Consider the following 19,413-nt stretch of genomic DNA (forward strand, 5'->3'; position numbering starts at 1 on the left):
TGAATCTGGTTTAATTTATAAAGCGTGAACGACAAAAAATAAACATTTCATCGGGAATAAAACTTTAATAGGCTTTGTTACGTACCGTCGGTAAATATGGTTAATGTGCAGTCGGTTATATAGAATAAATATTTAAAAAAATTTATATGAATAAAAATAAAATTCATATAAATCTCATATTAATTTATTCTTTTACAACTGACTGCACATCAATTATATCTGTCGACTGTAAAAAAAGTATTTCTCAACTTTAATTTACTGTGAGATATGTGAAGTCCGGCCAGCTGGAGACCAAATATTCTTTCCAATTCAAGTAAATATTATAAATGATACATGGATGGGCATGATTTTGTACGTTAATGTGGGCTTTAACCAGCCGGTTTGTTGGAGTACTGGACCGGCCTGTATGCGATCGAGCCTACAATATATATGATCAGCTCGCCATGCAGGACAATTATCTGCTTTAATTCGATATTGCTTTATCCGTCTTTATGATCTCGAGATCATGATCAGAACAAGAAGTACTACTTTATCAGGATTAGGTTACATTTAGATTAGAATATCATTGCTCACTGTCAGATTTAAATAATTTGTTCAAGCGGGAGTATTGATCAATTGAATACGCATGCATGGAACAATAATATATAATTATATCATTAGGACAAGTTGCTAGCTAATTTGTAGATCATCATGATGAATAATATAAATATATATATAAACTGAATATACTAGCCATTACTATAATTAATTAAAGGGAATAACGGGTTTGGAGAACATTATATATGGGGATTCTTTGAGTTGATATTATCTTGATAATTAAATTATCATATATAAGATATTTCATATACGTACGTCTAGAAGGAAAGTGACAAGTTGGAATATTATATCTCTTGTTAATTATCAACCATACCATATTTTGGTCTTTCTAATTATGTATTACAAGAAAAATGACTTTTTGTGATCAATTTATAACAATAAAAATATTATTAACAACCAATTAAGACTTCCTACTGGCAACTTAGACTTCCTAGCTACCAGTTTTTGCGAACATATTTATTTGATTTCCTTTTGAGGCACCATTATTTATTAGGCAACGTTTTGATCTCTATCTCTCTCCAAATGGTAAAGAGAGGCAAAAATATTATTTTTTCCCAGATTTTTATGGAGAGTTGGGGGCCATGATCACCAGTGCTTACGGCCGGCTTCGCCTTCTTATCAAATATGTCATTGTCGAGGACTCACGTACGGTCGACTGATATTCGAGGATATATAACATTACGCGCGCAGATGGAACTGAGTCGCGTCTAAGAAGGGTGAACGTACGTACGTAATAAATGACCAAACAATAATTACGAGTATCAGCTCAGAATTTACTAACTACAATCTCCAGTGCTATCTTCATATATATATATATATACACTAATTAGCATTGCTAAATGAATGCCAAATCGACGAAGTCTTTGTACCCGAGAGGAGAGAGACGAAGAGAGGGAAGAAAGAGTATGTGAAAACTGACAAGTCAAGATGTAGATGATCGATCAGAAGGATATGTATGACTTTATAACACTACGTGAAGGTCAAAATCATAGAAATGCAAACTCCTAGCTAATTTCTCAATGTCAACTAACATGCACTCTGTCCGTTGATAAAGAGCTAGTATGAATGACAGCCTTAAATTGTTCCACGTTCTCTTCACACTCTCAACTCTTCAATTAAATGCGTTACTCTAATGTCAACCTAGCTAGCTTCCACTTGTTCGAAGAGCTACTCCACTCCATGTGCCATATATAGATATTGATATATACGTTGTTGTTTATAATTGAATTATTTTCCCAGCTTTTTCTTCGTTTTTAAAAACTATTATACGAACAACTTAAATGACCCGAAACTGCATTTTCGTTGTATTACCTCATCTCTTTATTGTAATGCCGGGGTACGATTTCTGGCGGTTCGTAGTTTCTACTTTCTAGAATTTCAACCATATCTATTATCTGATATCTGTAATTAGCCTTCTTCATTTGTGGAAATCTATTTACTATATATTATGATACGGATTTCAACCAATCTCGCGCAGCCTGGAGACTTATGTTTTCTTCTTATTTTTGGTAATCTATTATTTAGTTAATGTCGAAAAAGCTTATGCCGGTGCCGGTGGTATGGTTGATGTGACTGCAACTTGCGGCGGTCAAAAGCTTTTTGTCACTCTCAGACTTTAAAGAAATTATAAAAAAAATATCTAATAATTTAAATAATTTTACGTGATTCACTGAGTTTATTTTATAATAAAAATAATTTTATAATATGACGAATTGTATAAAGACATATGATTATTTTGTATAATTATTTTTATATAATTTATTTATGACTAAAATATTTTCTTCTTATAAATAAATGGATATATGAATTAATCTCCTTCTAAAATACTAGATATACAAAAATATCTTATATGTATATATATAGTTTTTGTTAGATACAAACGAATTCATATACTAATCTATATATTAATATTATTATCTTCACATTTAAAATTTAAATTGTTATAATTTTTATTAAAATCTAATTTTTGGATTAACCATATTAAATTAAATAGGTGCACGTATTCGCCTGTGGAATCGATTATAACTAAAATTTTATTATATATATATATATTAGTCTTTTGCATTTAAATTGTCCACTTTGGGTTCATTCATCTAGCCCTGCCTGCTAGCTATCTACCAGACGAAAATGAATTGTCATATCAAGTGCGTCTCAATATTATGAAGGCTATTCGTCGCTGTTTCTGAAAATTGATCCTCACTCAATCTGCATTATATCTCTATCTCAAGGGATGAACGCACTCGCCAAATCGGTGAATCGTCTACGTGAAACTTGGCTCCTCCTTTTCACTGCCTATATTCTCTTCACGTCCATATGGACGCATATTAGCGCTGGAGCCACCGCCCAGGAGCTTCTCCGAGGCTTCAAAGCCACCCCAGACCCTAAGGTGTCGTCGTTCCAACCTCTCCTTAACGATTCCACAGGCAATTTTTCACTAGCTTTCCTCCGAGTCAACAAGAGCCAGCTGGCCCTCGCCGTCCTCCACCTGCCGTCCTCCGAATCACTCTGGCTCGCCAACCTAACTAAGCTAGCTAGCTGGTCCGATACCACGCAGCTCTTCTTCAATGGCAGTCTCGTTATTTCAGATCCTCTCTCGAATGTGTTTTGGTCTACTCGGACCGACGGTGACCTTGTCGCGCTCCTCAACTCCTCGAATCTCCAAATACAAAAGCTCGACGAGCACCCCTCGGTCATCTGGCAAAGTTTTGAGTTTCCCACTGATACCCTCGTCGAGACCCAAAATTTGACCGCCAACATGTCTTTGATTTCATCGAATGGGCTTTACTCGATGCGCTTAGGTTACGACTTTTGGGGCTTATACGCGGACTTTGGATCGAACTCTGATCAGATATACTGCAAACACACAGCGATGGAGGCCAAAGCAGAGGTAGTCGAAGGGCAAGGACCGATTTACGCCCAAGTAAACACAGACGGATATCTGGGCATGTATCAAAATGGAAGCAAACCAGTGGACATACAACCCTTCAGCAGCTTTCACAGACCCATCAATGGATTCCTCCGGCTCAGGTTAGAACCGGACGGGAACCTCAAAGGATATTACTGGGACGGATCCGCGTGGGCCTTGGACTACCAGGCGATCTCGGACCCATGCGAGCTCCCAAGTCCGTGCGGTTCGTACGGTTTGTGCAGACCTGGGTATGGTTGCTCATGTTTGGACAACCGAACGGCGTTTCACTCAGATGAGGAGTGTTTTCCCTTGGAGACCGGTGACTTTTGCAGCGAAGAAGTAATCAAGGATAACTTTTGGGTACTGAGGAGGAACGGCGTGGAGTTGCCGTACAAGGAGCAAATGCAGTACGAAACGACTTCCTCGCCTGGAGAGTGCGTGAGTCTCTGCGAGAACAACTGTAGCTGTTGGGGAGCACTGTACAGCAACGGGTCCGGGTTTTGTTACATGGTGAGCTATCCGATTCAAACGTTGGTGGCCGCCGCAGATGAGAGTAAGGTGGGGTATTTCAAGGTGCGGGAAGGTGTAGGGAAGAAGAAACGGAACGCAGCCGTTCGAGTTGAATATGTACTTGGGGGTCTGGCGGCGGTGGTCTTGATTGGTACTATCGGAGTTTGGACGTACAAGATGTGGAAGAGGAAGACCCGGGCAGAGGAGGGTGAGGTCTCACCCGGTCCGTATAAGGATCTCGGGTCGGCAAGCTTCAAGTCCATCGAGATGTCCAATGGAGGATGATGACGCATGGGATGACATTTTTTGCAGTTTGGGGTATGGAAGTTTGACTGACAGTGATGTTTTACTTTTCACTTTTTATTATCGGTCTTTGTCTTATCTTTCTTTTTCATCTTTCTTTTGGTTGGAATTGTGGTGGGCGGCCCGCCTCCATAATTATCAACTGGATATAAATTGTCTGTACAGTGATGTTTTTAGGGTCCGTGAGTTTGTGTAGGTTAGTGTGGCCATGACATGCCCCACTTGCCTACTCCTTCAGGGTTTCAGATATTCGCCACTGTATCAATCAATTAATGGGGTTCTACATTTTTAATGACCACATCCCCCCTAATTGCAATTTGAAAACCCACCAAGATTGCACATCCCTCTTTAATCAAGTCCCTCGACAGACCTGGTTCATTGAGCCCGTACGTGATTTGTATTACACACACACACACACAAGTTAAACTAAATTAATATATATCATATATAAGCGTTTCTTTGTTGGAGCATGGTCCAAAGATTTTGGCACACTATCTTGATTACTGAAGGATATAACGTACGTACATGGATTCACAATTCAAAATGCATGCAGGAGTACTTGATATCCTCATATATATGCATTGTATACTTCGGGGATCATGGTGACGTTGGGACAACTGCTTCCTATCATTCTCTAGTACTAATTGTATACTCAACATTCGTACACACTTTTGTATGAAACATTCTTCAATTAATATGATATATGGACTGCTTCTACTTTTTGCCTTTTGGTGGAGAGAGGCCACCTTGGATCTGATCAGGTCGTCTTGTGCTGTGATCTGGGCTCCATATATATAAAATTTTAAAAAATAGATAGTGTATGGTGTATGGGCCTATGTTTAGAATTTTTCATATAACAAAATCTCCAGCCTGCAAGCCGTGACGTAAAGGATGACAGTGCTACTTAATTGGATTGGCAATCTCTTAACAAGTTGGGGGAATTATTTAGAAGAAATGTGTCTCAGACTCTCAAGTCTCAACGGCAACATAGCGCAATTTAAAAGGTCATCCTTTCAATCGTTGTCTCGTTTGATTTTATATAAGAGTTTCCTCCGGATTTCCAGTTAGAAGCCACCTACAGGTAAGTAGGCAAATTTCATCTCATAATATTTTAAGTGTTGTTGCCAACTTGTATGTGTTGTTTTTCTATTATTTTTGGGTAATAGTTTGTAAGTACGTAGCTTGATGAGGAGATCTTTGACTAGTACTTTGCCTTTGCATTTTAATTTCGTTGGACATGGGGACTCCCACTCTCTGTCTCTCCTTGTTTTTGTTGTTTCATAAAATTACAAATCTCCAACAATAGCACCAAAATATTAAAGGAGCTAACCGTATTGTTCCACTTGCTTCCGTATTTGAATTTTTACGTACGTGTGCAGGGGATGAACTTTTGGTTCTCCTGCATTAATTTTTGTAAGGGCAAGATTTTTGTCCCCACGGGAATATACTGGATTTGCAACGGATTCATCATCTTAATTCCTTGAGAAAATGTCAATTGGGCTTCTGCTCTTAGTTTTACTAGGAAAAGGAGATTTCTTGGGTTGCGAAGGCCCAGCACCAAGGGGCCTCATATTTTGCGTCGGGCCAAGTTGGGTTGTTGCGACAACTTATCATTAATCTCGTTCTATCAATAATGGTGTTTTTCTTCAGGAGATTGATTCAATTCCTGTAGATATAGCGGCCGGGACTGTAGATTACTAGATTATAAAGGCTTACCAGGGAATGAAGAATAAATTAAACGGTTATGCGATCTTCTTGGTCTCTTTTTCCATCTGAAATGGGCATGATATAACTAACTACATGCACGCTTTCTTTTTTAAAACACACGTACGTACTTTAGAAAGTGAATTTATCGTGGGAATTAAGATTGAGTTCTGGAAGAAAAAGCATGTTTCCGTGTTGTCTTGCCAGGAGTCTGCATTAGCTGGATATTGTCTTTGGAAAGTTTATGCCTTATATATAAGATACTTGACCACTTCAAGAAAGTGTCTGCCCGATATTGAGATTATTATTCCACACGATTAACTTACTTGTTCGAAGATGGGTATAGGCATGTAGAGTTCAAAGGTGAAGCCAGCCAATTGCCTAATTCTCGCATAAAGAAGGGTTGCTTCATCACCTTTGAGAAGGGAATTAAGATGGAACTTTAGCAGAAGAAAAGAATATTCTTATCTTTCATATATTCTGCACGATGCATATGTATTATGTACGCTATTTGGTGTTTGGGGATTGTTTATCTTCTCGATCAAGTACTGTCGGATTCAATTATTTCCCTTAACCCTAGTCTCCACAATATGGAAAGAGAGGAAAATGGAGAAGTTAAACGCTACTCTGTCTCACGATGGTAGAGTATGAGTTCATTTGCATTTGCAACCAGTTCATTGGGTACAATGCAAATAACAACCCAATTCTAATGAAAGTTGAAACGCTTATTTGCATTTGCAAGTACCGTTCTCTGTTGGAAAAAGATGGGCTTTTGTAACTGAGACTTTGCATGGCTAACTCCAATTAAGGATATTGAAGAGGGGTTCTATGGAAAACCCACATTCATCTTGGTCTTCCAGTGCCAGCAGGTGAAATGATGAATCTCAAGCCTCTCTTTAATTCGTGGGACCGACTATCCTTAACATCAATTCATAGTCATCACCATCACATCAGCTCCATAGCAAGTCATCCACATACACGTGTTATAACGTATGTTGAAAGATATATGCTTGTTTGGCTTAAATCTGCCGCTTGCTTTCATTCCCACCTATCGAACGTACTCTTCTTAAAATAAAAAAATCCATTAATTTCTTTGAAATTAACATAAATCTATGAGTACTCCAACGAAAAGGAATTAAGAAAAAACTTGCACATTTATGCATTCCTAGTATAGATTAGATCAAACTTTGTTTTATGTTAATATATTTACTTTGCACTAACGACACACAGGAAACTTGGTCATATCTTCTAAGTTTTACGAGATAAAATTTAAGGCTGTCATTATGGAACATTCAATTTGAAGGTGGATGAGCTGGCGATCGAGGAACATGTTTCATTTTCTAACGTATTCCGTTTTTCTCTCTTATTAGGAAATTCAGATTTTGCTCCTCAAATTAAATGGAAAAATAGAAACAGTAAGGTATCTACTACACTTGGAAAATAACACCGAGCAAAAGTGTCCCGTCTCTTGTCAGTTTCACCCTCCAATCTGTCAATTTTCTTCTACAGCAGAGCAAGGAAGAGTAACGGATATTATCACCTTCCTTCATTATCCCGTTCAGATTTTTCTCCTAAAATTAAACGGAAAAATAGAAAGCTACCTACAATGCACACTTGAAAAGACCATTGAGCGGAAGTAATCCATTCTTTGTCACCTTCAGTCTTCTCATTTTCTTCAAGTAAAGGATATTAGAAAGATCTGTCATCGCTCGCTCTCTCATAACAAAAACACATCCTCAATCAGTTATCATCTTCCTTTTAATTTCCTTTCTCTAATCTGCTTCACGATGATCATGAGGAGCATAGCATCTTGTTACAGCGAACACGCCATAAAGATTTCCGATTCATATCGTTCAGGCCATTCAAACCAGCCTAAACTTTCTACCAACCTGATCCCTTCAATCCCAAATGCAATCACATGTATATACAAAGCCAAACTCTCAACGCAAAAGGAGCTCCTGATCACACTCACTTGGTGCAGAAACCTAATGGGCCAAGGCTTCATTGTTGACGTCGGTGATCACAACACGTCCTCCCCCTCGAAGTTGAATTCCAATTCCTACCGACTGCAAAAGAATAAAGGCACAAGAACATTCCAATCCTGCAACTCAAATATTGAGGTCTTCTGGGATATTTCCGAAGCCAAATATGATGCTGGACCTGAGCCGATCGATGGGTTTTATGTCGTGGTTTTTGCCGACTCAGAGCTCGGTCTGCGCCTTGGAGACAAGGATGAAGAATTGGACGAGAAGAAATACAAAACAGAAACCCCACACCCAAAGCTCTCATTGCTTTCTAGGAGCGAGCACTTCTCTGGGAATGCTGTTTATTCAACGAAGGCACGGTTCTGTGACAAGGGAACTCCTCATGACATCTTGATCAAGTGTGTTAGAGAAGAAGGATCAGAGAGCCCGGTATTGTCTGTTTGCATTGACAATAAAGAGAATTTTCAGGTGAAGCGATTGAGGTGGAATTTTAGGGGGAACCAAGCCATCTTTGTAGATGGATTGGTGGTAGATATGATGTGGGATGTTCATGATTGGTTCTTCAATTCAACATCTGGGTGCGCTGTTTTCATGTTTAGGACAAGGAGTGGGTTGGACAGCAGGCTGTGGTTGGAGGAAAAGAATTGGGAACAGAAGGAACAAGAGAAATTTTCGCTGTTAATCTATGCTTGTAAGAGCCCTAGTTGATTCTTTGTCGGCAACTTTTTTTTTTTTTTTTAAATTCTACTTAATACAAAAGGTACACACAAGAAAAAAAACAAACTAATTTTTTAATTATTGCAATGATTTTAACATCCGGAAGAAGGCGAATGATTACTTGTAAAATATGCCTTTCGTTGGAATGGGAAGAACTGCGATGTGAGGTTTAATTGTTGTCAATTCTAAATTGTAGATGAAACATCTTTTTGAATGGATTCTAATTTCTGTTCTTGCTTCTCTATTCTAATTTTAAAATATGCCTTTTGTGGACCTCTTAAGAATACAAGTTACTGGACTTTGTGCAGAGAAGCACATTTGGTTTGGAGTCTCACGTGGATACCAAGCTAGGCAACCTTTATTTTTCAGCTTTTTAATAAACAACTCAAATGATTTCTTATAGGTCTGAGCTTAAGCTACGTTCGTGCCGGTGGATGAAAATACATTTGAGAGAATGAAATAAGGGGATTTGTGTACTGTGTAATGAAATGCCCATGTTATATAATCTATGTTCTAAGAGGATTAGTCAATAATACAATTAGAATTCTATTTAAACATTATAAAGAGCGACAATTTTTCTAATTAATGTTGTGGTACTAACTCCAAGTATATCTCTCCTACTTCAACTATAAAATTAAGAACAATAAATTAGAAAATTATACGCGTTTTTCACTAAAGTGTGTTATATTCAATTTGGTGGGAAATTAAAACGGAAGAAAGGAAAGAATTAAGAGTATAGATGAATTTGCACTGTATCATTTATATACTGAGTAAGCATTTATTAAGTGGGCCAAATTGAACATACCGATTAACTTTTCTTCCATATTATTTTCTAAAATGAATCTATCACCTTTTATTCTCCCATACGTAGAAGGATAGTTTCCATGGGTCCAAATACAAAGCATCCCGAGCCCTGTCTGCTTTCTTCAATTTCAGTTCTTCCACCCAACAGTCTAGTTGATGACAACCGTTGGGCTTTGGTACCAGCCGATTGATTGGGTCTGTCTTCAAAGCCACATGCTGCATGCCCCGGCCATCATCGTCTTCCACAGTTAAAACTTTTATTTTTAGACGCATTCCACAGTTAGTAATTTTATTTTAAAATACTTTTTTACTGTTGTTTTGTTTAATAATAGAGTTTAACTTTTAAAATCTCTAGAGGCATTTCGGCATTTCTTCCTCGACCTTGAAAAAAATCACTCTAGATCTCTTCAAGATAACAATCTCGAGCTCTTTCGTTAAAGGAAGGGGATAAGAGTACAAAATTTTTTTATAGAGTAGTTAATTCCCACCGAACAAATAACGTTATTAAAATTCTTCATTCGGAAGGTAGGTCCTTACAGACATAGTCGATATTAAAGATCACATTGTTCATTTGCACTTTTTTTCTATGGTGTAATTGTTATTTCTTTTGTAAGCCAGTTTCTAAACATACAATCGGCCTTATAAAAATCTTTTGAATTTTGTAGAAAATAATTATATAAGAAAATTCTTTGGTCAAGTCACACATGTTATAAGAAAATATCGCGTTTTAATAAATCAATGGTTGTATCCAAATTGATCACATTTTGTACCATTCTTCATACAAACTCTGTAAACGCAATTAATATAAATGTTAGGTTAAGATGCTAAGTACTAAGAAGGAAAATTAGACCGAGCTACTACAAAATAACAAAGAAAAAACTATATTTAAATGAGTTATTCAACTTATTCTTGTGTTTTTTGTGACAGAAAGTGTGAAATTATTATTTGTGCAAAAAATTTAAATTTATGAAAAAAATAGATTTAATTATTTGTATTGTATTAAGTTTACAATATATTAGAATTTCTTTCCCTTCTATTCACACCTAGTTACTTAATATGGCAACATTAAGGCTGTGTTTGGTTATTAAATTCATTTCAATTTATTTGATCTAATTATTATAACTTTCTCAACTTTTATCACAAAATATAATAAACAATTTAATTTTTTTAAATTTAAAAATAATAATAATATTAAAAAATAATATTTTATTCCACTTTTAATTTTTATTTCAACTTATTTCTACTCAACTTAATACTAAACCGGCTTTTAACGCAAAACAGAAAATATAAGATCATTAATACCTGAAGCACACCACTTTCCCGTGAAAGCAGGGAGGTAAGGGCGTGAGTTTGGGTGGAAATGAACTTTCAGGCATTAAATCTGAGTCTTTAAAAAAAAAAAGAAAGAGCTTATGCCGCAGGTCACGGTATTCTTTAGTAAAAGGCGAAAGAATAGTAGACTCTGTGTGCTCAACCCCGGCTGGCGGCTGCACGCGTACATGAAACATTGAAATCTGAGGTTCATCTCAGCAGCCTTGGGATGTTTAGGAAATGAGATACACGTAATAATTTTATAAATAGTAATAAAATAATTTATAAATAATAAAATAATTTTTTAAATTAAATAATTTTTAAATTTTTTTAAAATTAAATAAAAATATTATAAAATTAAAATATTATTAGATATAAATTTTTAACATCATATTTTTATAAAGTACGTTAGTGCTCCCATTCAATGAGAGTACCTTTTTCTCTGCCTAACGTTGTTTGAAAATGTTAAAGACTTCGGATAGGAGTTATTTGATGGCTACCCAACAAAGTCCTCAATAAAGAATTTAAAGGAATTTGATTGTTACAATATTGGTTAAAGAGAAATGATATTTCAAATTTTAAGATATTTAAATTTAGTACATTATTTTAAAATATTGAAATTATATTTAATATTACTCATTGTTGAATATTGCTTCAACAAATGCTCTTAAGAGGAGTTGGATTATATTTATTTTTCTGTGTAGTAATATCTACTTCTTCAAGGTGATTATTAAGATACGTTATTCTCTAGTGAAGTGTTTTTCCTTTTATTTTATTTATATGGAAAATGTTTTGCCAATAAAGGAGTAATGTATGTTAAAGTGAGCCACTAATGATGCTTATGTATATATTTGGTAAGGCTGGTTAGATGATGTGTGTAGATTATTGTTTGACTTATAAGTAGGAAATCCTTCGTAAAAACCAAATACAAAGTGATGCCATATCGAGTAGGATTGGTATCAAAATAATGCAATAATTAGCAAAGGGTGTGTATGGTTTCGATATTGGGCCCAACTACATGTTAAAATCCTCGTGAACTTGACAAACTGTAAGCCTTCGTATGTTTTCAGAGATTAGATAATATGAGTTGAGATAAGTTAAATAAAATATTATTAAAATATATTATTTTTGTATTGAAATTTAAAAAAATTGTATTGAGATTTAAAAAAGTTAAATTGTTTATTTTATTTTGTATGAAGATTTGAAAAAATTGTAATAATTAAGATGAGATAAAAATTTTATAAAAATGAATAAAAATCAAAATACATGAAAGAAACGGAATGGAAATGACACCAAAAGACAGAAATTATGCCCATTACCAAACCCATAACCAATAAAGCTCTTGAAAGTTAGAGATGAAGAAAGCCCCGAACCTAACCGGAGGTGTAGTGTAGGTGAGTTACTCCTTCAAACTTCCAACTAACCCCTACGAGAGTTCATTATCTGCCTCGTACAATTAGGTTGGCTGTTTATTTCAAAATTTTTAAAAATATTTCACCTTATTTTATTTTATTCTTATAATTTTTTAAAATTTTTATATAAAATATAATAAATAATTTAATTTTCTTAAAATTTCAAATTATAATAATATTTAATTTAATTTTTTATTCTTTTAACTCAATTTATCTCATCTAACTTATTTTATAAATGTCTGCACCAAAATATTCGTAAATTTTGACCCATCCATCCTTCCCCACCTAATCCAACCTCAGCAGTGGTTTTCTCGTGAAACTTGGGTACCCCACCATTTTTACTTTTGGACACTATTTTATTGATTGTCAATTCTACCCTTCCTCTACAGAACATTTGGCGTTTGGTTAATCAAAATTAAAAATTTTATCTCATTTCACCTTAATTCATTATTATAATTTTTTTAAATATTTATAAAAGAATATAATAAATAATTTAATTTTTTCAAATTTTAATACAAAATTAATATTAAAAAATTATATTATAATAATATTTTATTTATTATTATTTAAAATATTTTATCTCATCTTATCTGTATAACCAAACATGACCTAAATAAGATTTCTAGTTGACGCTAGAGCCGCGCGATAGAGAATAAAAACTTGTATCCGAACTTGATAGTGAAGGTTGTGATTAGTAATTAAACATTGTTACTAATTTTATTAACTTAGAACGAATTATTTTCTAAACAAACACTTCATAAACTAATTAATAATATATTATGATAAAAATAAGTTAATGATATAATTTTTAAATTTCTTAAAAAAAAAAGAAAAAAAATCCCCCGCACGATAAAAGAGAAGAAAAAATCTTTACAACCTCCTAACACTCTACACTCTACATTTTTTTAATTTTTATTATTTTATCTTTTATTAAATATTTAATATATAAATAATGAATAAAATAATTAAATTAATTTAAAAAAAATAAATTCAAAAAAAATATTAAAAAATTAAAAAAAAGTGGAGTGTTGAGGTATTGAGAGGTTGTATAGCAAAACCCAAAAGAGAAACATATGCTGCATATGGCGTTGCGGGATCCAGTTGGGCCGTGGAAGCGAGTACTGCTCCACACAAAAACTGGCCCAAGGGTGAAAAAGTAAAACCAAGGACATAAAAGAGCAACCTGATCGACAACGTTGCTTGCGAAAAAAGCCGAACCTTGAAGCGACAATATCGATGACACCCCTTCAAACCCAACTTACCTTTCCTCCCTCGCCTAAAATATAAACCCTGTAACCCCTCTCTACTGTTCTGCCTTCGGCTCTCTCTCAACCCTTTCCATCCCTCCCTCCGTCTCTCCCTCTCTCTGAAAAATATTTTCTTTCAGTCTCTATTTATAACAAAAATGTCGGCTTTCAAGAGCAAATACCAGGGTAATTACTCCTCATGTTTTCTCCCTGTTTGTGCTTTTTGTTTTTTACATTTTCCACCTATCGCACGGCTCTGGTAGATCTAGAATTTCTATGGGAGGATTGCTCTATTTGATGCTGTTTTATTCAGTCAATTATTAATAAAATTCCCGTTTTGTCGCGAAAGATCACCCTTGTTGTTAGTTAAATTCAAATATAGAACTTTCAGATAGGAGGTCTTTGAACCGATCGTTGGCCGCTCTATTTCAATGAAATCAAAGTAGTCCCTAATCGCCCAAGATCCTTTTTTTTTTTCCTTTCAAAAAATGATTTTAATTCATTTTTTATAACGGTACAACTTCTGGTTAGGATGTACTAAATCGAATATTAACTACGCGGAGCAGAGGCTGATACGTTTTTTAGTTTATTTCTTAGTGTCTTAATTTAGTCCAGGGGAGATCTAGAATTCCCCTTGCGGAGGCCACAATGAAGGGGGAGAACACCCCCCTCGCGGTCTTCCTATGGAGAGGCTTGAGGCTGGTGCGGAGAATTCTCCCTACCTCGGTTGTGGCCTCCATACTCTAAGAAAGAGGGGCAGATTGCCTTTCTCTTGGCCTCCTCATGCGGACGGGCCGAGAAGGGGACATCTCTACCTCCTGGTCATGGTCTCCCTGCATAGAGGCAGCTATCAAGGGTGGGAACATCCCTGGCTGCCTCCCCTTGTGGAGGGCCCATACAAGTCAACTGCGATCGAGGGGAGGACTTGGGGAGATATCCCTCCCTCGATCATTGCCTCTATGCTCTGAGATCTCATTTACTCGTAGCGGATGTCGTGCAAGGTGTAGATCCACCAGCAAGTGGCAACTATGCTTGTGGGGTTGGGGGGTGGGAGAGATTGTCCCCCTCACAGCCTCTTTGTGCGAAAGTACTTGGGTGGATCACCCTGCCCTAGCCCGGCCATTTCGCCTCGCCAAGGGTGAGGCTGAGTTTCTCTTTTGTCAATTAGTTTGTTTCTTTTTATCATTTTTGTTCTTACTGCGATACATAGATTGTCCCCGTCAGTTCTGTGACATATGCCACATCAATTCCGTATTCAGTCTGTAAGGGCATGTTGCAAATGATCTGGTAGTAACCCAACAAGACTCTTTGAACCATGGGCCCATAGAAATATTGAATAACCAAAAAAATTGGTTTTTGAATTGTGTTTGTTTGTTATGTTGTATGAGTTTGCTCCATAGATAAATAAGGAATCTAAATAGTCATAATTCATACTATAATTCTTCTAGATACTTGCCCAAGTTTACTGGTTCATCGAAGTAAATGTTGAGAGTTATTTGAACTGCATATAATTAGTGTTTTAAATTTTTAACCGCCCAGTTAATATGCTGTAGATGGCAATGGATTCTTGGGAGTGGTTTATTAAGGCTCCTTTTGGATGCTATTTGTATCTCAGATCATCTATGAATAGTAATGAAATATTTTATTAGTAGTGAAATAATTTGTGAATAGTAGTGAAATAGTATTAAATTGTTTGTAAATAACAGTAAATTGTTGACCCTTAGGGGTTGGCTCAAGTGGTAAATACCTTGGATTTAGGGGTATGCTCTCCCAAGTCGAAGGTTCAAATCCATTTAGGTGCAAACAATCTCTAAGGGCCATCAGATTGGGAGATCTTCTTCTTGAATTACCCAATGTGAACTTGCGAAAAACTTCTTATCGAGGGCCTGTGCACCCATGGGATTAGTCGGGATGTTGTTTTTGGACACTTGGTGCCAAAAAAAAAATAGCAGTGAACTGTTTGTGAATAATAGTGAATTAGTCTAAAAACGGTTTAGTTCCCAAACAGGCTGTAAGTCTAATAAAATTTAGCAGCTAACAACTTGAATGTCCTTTCTTTATTCACTAAGGTTTATTTATGTATTTATTTATGAGTAATGTTAGATACAGTCCTAGGATGTGCAAGCACCATTCACTCCATTTGGAAAAAGGTAGGGTCCACCATTAAAAAATATATATATTTTTCATGTGGGTTCCAAATTAAGCTACTTTTTTTAAAAGAAGTACATGGCGCTTGCACATCATAGGATTGCAAATATTGTTTCTCTTTATTTATTAAAAAAGGTTGAAGTTGTTACGTGTTTTTTAAGTTTGTAATACGCAGTTGTTATCCTTTGTGCTCATGTTGCCCTTAAACATGAATCAGTTTTTAAACTTGAAAAAAAATTCAAACTTGATATTTATTACTTTATTTATATGTTTTTTGGTAAGTCTTTATTTATATTGAGCCTCTTGTCTCTTATTTGTGGTGATTTCAATATATTTCATTTGTCTTCACTGACAGTGAAACGATTATTTGTAATCTTCCTTTTTTTTTTTTTTTGTAATTTTCTTATTCTTATAAATTGTTATCAATGTTTCTTTGAGTAACGTCTAATTTTTTCAGATGAGCTTATTGCTAATGCTGCATACATTGGCACCCCTGGAAAGGGTATCCTTGCTGCTGACGAGTCAACTGGCACAATTGGCAAGCGTCTTTCTAGCATCAATGTTGAGAATATTGAGGACAACAGGCGTGCCCTCCGTGAGCTCCTGTTCTGCACTCCTGGTGCCCTCCAATACCTCAGTGGAGTAATTCTCTTTGAGGAGACGCTCTATCAGAAGACAGCTTCAGGTGTTGTGATAAACTCTAGTTCTGTTATTGTGAATATGATAAATCATACTTTTAAGTTTCTAATATTCAAAATTGTGTTTTGGTTCAACTTCCAGGTTTGATTACAATAATTGAAATTACTGTCATTGAAAGATTTTGGAAGTCCTTTTTAAATGTTTCTTTCCCTTGAATATAATTCCGTATACTATATATACTTTGCAGGTAAGCCCTTTGTTGAGGTTATGAAGGAAGGCGGTGTTCTCCCAGGCATCAAGGTTGACAAGGGCACTGTTGAGCTTCCGGGCACCAATGGGGAGACCACCACCCAGGGTCTTGATGGCCTTGCACAGCGTTGCCAGAAGTACTACGAAGCTGGTGCTCGATTTGCCAAATGGCGTGCTGTGCTCAACATTGGACAGACCGAGCCATCTCAGCTGGCCATCAACGAAAATGCCAATGGATTGGCCCGTTATGCTATTATCTGCCAGGAGAATGGTCTTGTCCCCATTGTTGAGCCTGAGATCCTTGTTGATGGACCCCACGATATTGAAAAGTGTGCTGACGTGACTGAACGTGTTCTAGCTGCGGTCTATAAAGCTCTAAACGACCACCATGTTCTGCTTGAGGGAACTTTGTTGAAGCCCAACATGGTGACCCCTGGATCTGAGGCGCCAAAGGTTGCACCAGAGGTGATTGCTGAGTACACCGTTAGGGCACTACAGCGAACTGTGCCTCCTGCAGTTCCTGCAATTATGTTCTTGTCTGGTGGACAGAGTGAGGAGGAGGCGACACTCAACCTCAATGCCATGAACAAACTCAAGGGAAAGAAGCCATGGTCTCTTTCCTTCTCCTTTGGGCGGGCCCTTCAGCAGAGCACTCTCAAGACATGGGCAGGAAAGCCAGAAAATGTTAAGAAGGCGCAGGCTGCATTTCTTGCCAGGGCCAAGGCAAACTCAGAGGCAACTCTGGGAATTTACAAGGGTGATGCAAAACTCAGTGAGGGTGCCTCCGAGAGCCTTCATGTCAAGGACTACAAGTACTGATGAAATTGAGGTTCTGGTGGTTTGTGTTTTGTTTTGGAGAGTTGATGCGGTGTTTTTAATGTTGCCCTATTATCAGTTATAGGGTTAGGACACTTTCTCAAAGTTCTTTTGTTTTCTCAGCCATAGTAGAACGGTGGTAAAGTAATAAAGCTCGGGAAACATTCCCAAGCTGGGGTTTTTAATCTGAGAACTGCTTATATTTCTATGTTATTTTAAAAGCAAGTATTAGGAAACAATGAGAATCATTTGATTCTGCAAATTACTGAAATGGGACTGGGCTTCGTTTTTTTCCTCCCCTTGTTGGAGGGGTATAAATTAGGCGCGTGCAACGGATCGGGTGTTCTTGTCGTTGTGCACCTCTGTTTTAGCCGTTGTCAGTCGACACTCTATGAGGAACTGGGAAGGTCTATAGCAACAACACGGTTTCTAATGTAGGGGGTTCCCTTTTTGAACGAGTTCCAGCTGAAAAATGGTAACAAAACCTTTTCATTTGGAAGAAGACTGCTGGCTCAAGAGGGATTGATGCCTTAGTATTACTAAGGCCTTACTGAGCCCCGAGCATACTGTTGCAGTTTCACCGCCGTCGACTTTCCACTCTGAAAAATAGAGTTTTATTAAACTTCCCTTCCATCCTGCTTTAGTTTTACATAGCAATCCTGGAAGTTAATAAAGGGGCGACTGATGAAAGATAAAGCGGGCCGTCGAGTAGTTCTCCCGAAGCACCACCATGAAATCGGGAATGAGTTTTATTATTACGTGAATAGACTTTGCTTTGGAGTACTGCATTGGCTTAAAATAATTTTTGGAAAACGAAATTTAATTTGCACTCTAAATCGTCATTAATTTGTCATTCCTGATGGAATTCCTAAAATTCTTGAATTAAAATTTTAAAATATCTTTAACTTTAAACATAAAAAAAAATGTAATTAAAAAGAATGAATTAGAAAAAAGAGAATCGCTACTATGTCGTTGCAATTATACCGCTCATTTTGTCTTGTCCTCTTGACGTGACACCACTAGTTCTTGTGCTACATGGATTATTATATATATATATATTTATATTTAAAACAAAATATGTTTGAAAATATAAAAAAAAAAAAAAAAAGATTGAATCCTAGGTTCTGTCTACTCTTTTTATATTTGTATTTTTAATTTTTTTTAATAAATCACGTGGCATGACGACATAGTAGTGTAACGTCAATGGGACAAAATGAACAGTATAACTAAAGCGGCGTAGTAGTATTTCCCAATAAAAAAATGAGAAATTTTATATAGAAGCTGTATATCACACACATTCACTTAATCAACATGTAATTTGTTATTTTTTTCTTATCTATCTTAAAGTTTAAATATGTGCGTGTTTAAATAGAAAAACAAAAATGACAAGTCACATATTGATTCGGTAAATATGTGTAGTGTAAGAGTTTCTTATAGCATTTCTATTAAAAAAATACCTAACTCGATCGTGGCGATCAAATCCTCTATTCCAGCGACATTGATCTCATTTTCTATTTTATTAATTTTTTAAAATAATTATATTTGAGTGGTGGTCATTATCCGACATTTCGTAGATGATCCAAATTTTTCCACCCACGGGGAAGCGCCAATCAATCCAAAAATATGTCTCATTTCTCCTTAAAACTATTGTATTGGACTAGTTAAAAGGAAGAAGTTGAATCGTTGAGTTACAGTAAATCAAAAGGGAAGGTTATATTTGGCATTACACTGTTCATAGGCAAATAATTATTTTATTCCAAATATTGCTCCCTCCATCTGCTCCAATTTCATTTCCCTGATCATGAAGGCTTCTGACTCCTGACAAATTATTAATTATTAATAAAAATTAAATTATTAATTAACATATACTTAGTATAATTATAAAATATGAAAAAATTATTATTATTAAAAAAATAATATTTTATTATTATTTTAGGATATATAATTTAATGTGGAGTTATATCTTGAATGATAAAAACAAAAGATAAATAATGTGAGTTTAGATAAATTTTATCTTAACCTTTAACTAAACTATTGCCATTACTCTAATAGAATGATCAGGT

General features: G+C 35.9%; 3 protein-coding genes and 1 pseudogene across 3 annotated transcripts; 3 read left to right on the plus strand and 1 right to left on the minus strand.

Moving 5' to 3' along the window:
• The first annotated feature begins 2,666 nt into the window (after window positions 1-2,666).
• On the plus strand, window positions 2,667-4,616 carry LOC122278756 (PAN domain-containing protein At5g03700-like). The gene has a single exon (XM_043088948.1). The coding sequence runs from the start codon at window positions 2,828-2,830 to the stop codon at window positions 4,298-4,300; it is 1,473 nt and encodes a 490-aa protein (XP_042944882.1). The 5' UTR covers window positions 2,667-2,827; the 3' UTR covers window positions 4,301-4,616.
• A 2,770-nt stretch (window positions 4,617-7,386) lies between these two features.
• LOC122278757 lies at window positions 7,387-9,168 on the plus strand. Its single transcript, XM_043088949.1, has 2 exons — window positions 7,387-8,698; window positions 9,033-9,168. Coding segments are annotated over exons 1-2 (891 nt in total). The 5' UTR covers window positions 7,387-7,809; the 3' UTR covers window positions 9,035-9,168.
• Window positions 9,169-10,894: 1,726 nt separating this feature from the next.
• LOC122280280 lies at window positions 10,895-11,002 on the minus strand (annotated as a pseudogene).
• A 2,459-nt stretch (window positions 11,003-13,461) lies between these two features.
• On the plus strand, window positions 13,462-17,621 carry LOC122278758 (fructose-bisphosphate aldolase 6, cytosolic). The gene is made up of 3 exons (XM_043088950.1): window positions 13,462-13,684; window positions 16,104-16,331; window positions 16,533-17,621. The coding sequence occupies exons 1-3, from the start codon at window positions 13,657-13,659 to the stop codon at window positions 17,351-17,353; spliced, it is 1,077 nt and encodes a 358-aa protein (XP_042944884.1). The 5' UTR covers window positions 13,462-13,656; the 3' UTR covers window positions 17,354-17,621.
• The last annotated feature ends 1,792 nt before the right edge of the window (window positions 17,622-19,413 follow it).

This window comes from Carya illinoinensis, chromosome 10 (genome assembly GCF_018687715.1).
Source record: "Carya illinoinensis cultivar Pawnee chromosome 10, C.illinoinensisPawnee_v1, whole genome shotgun sequence".
NCBI classification, from domain to species: Eukaryota; Viridiplantae; Streptophyta; class Magnoliopsida; order Fagales; family Juglandaceae; genus Carya; species Carya illinoinensis.

Coding starts and splice junctions, on each gene's coding strand:
- LOC122278757 (XM_043088949.1), top strand. CDS start 7,810: ATGATCATGAGGAGCATAGCATCTTGTTACAGCGAACACGCCATAAAG.
- LOC122278756 (XM_043088948.1), top strand. CDS start 2,828: ATGAACGCACTCGCCAAATCGGTGAATCGTCTACGTGAAACTTGGCTC.
- LOC122278758 (XM_043088950.1), top strand. CDS start 13,657: ATGTCGGCTTTCAAGAGCAAATACCAGG. Junction 13,685..16,103: donor TTTCAAGAGCAAATACCAGG/GTAATTACTCCT, acceptor TAATTTTTTCAG/ATGAGCTTATTGCTAATGCT. Junction 16,332..16,532: donor CTATCAGAAGACAGCTTCAG/GTGTTGTGATAA, acceptor TATACTTTGCAG/GTAAGCCCTTTGTTGAGGTT.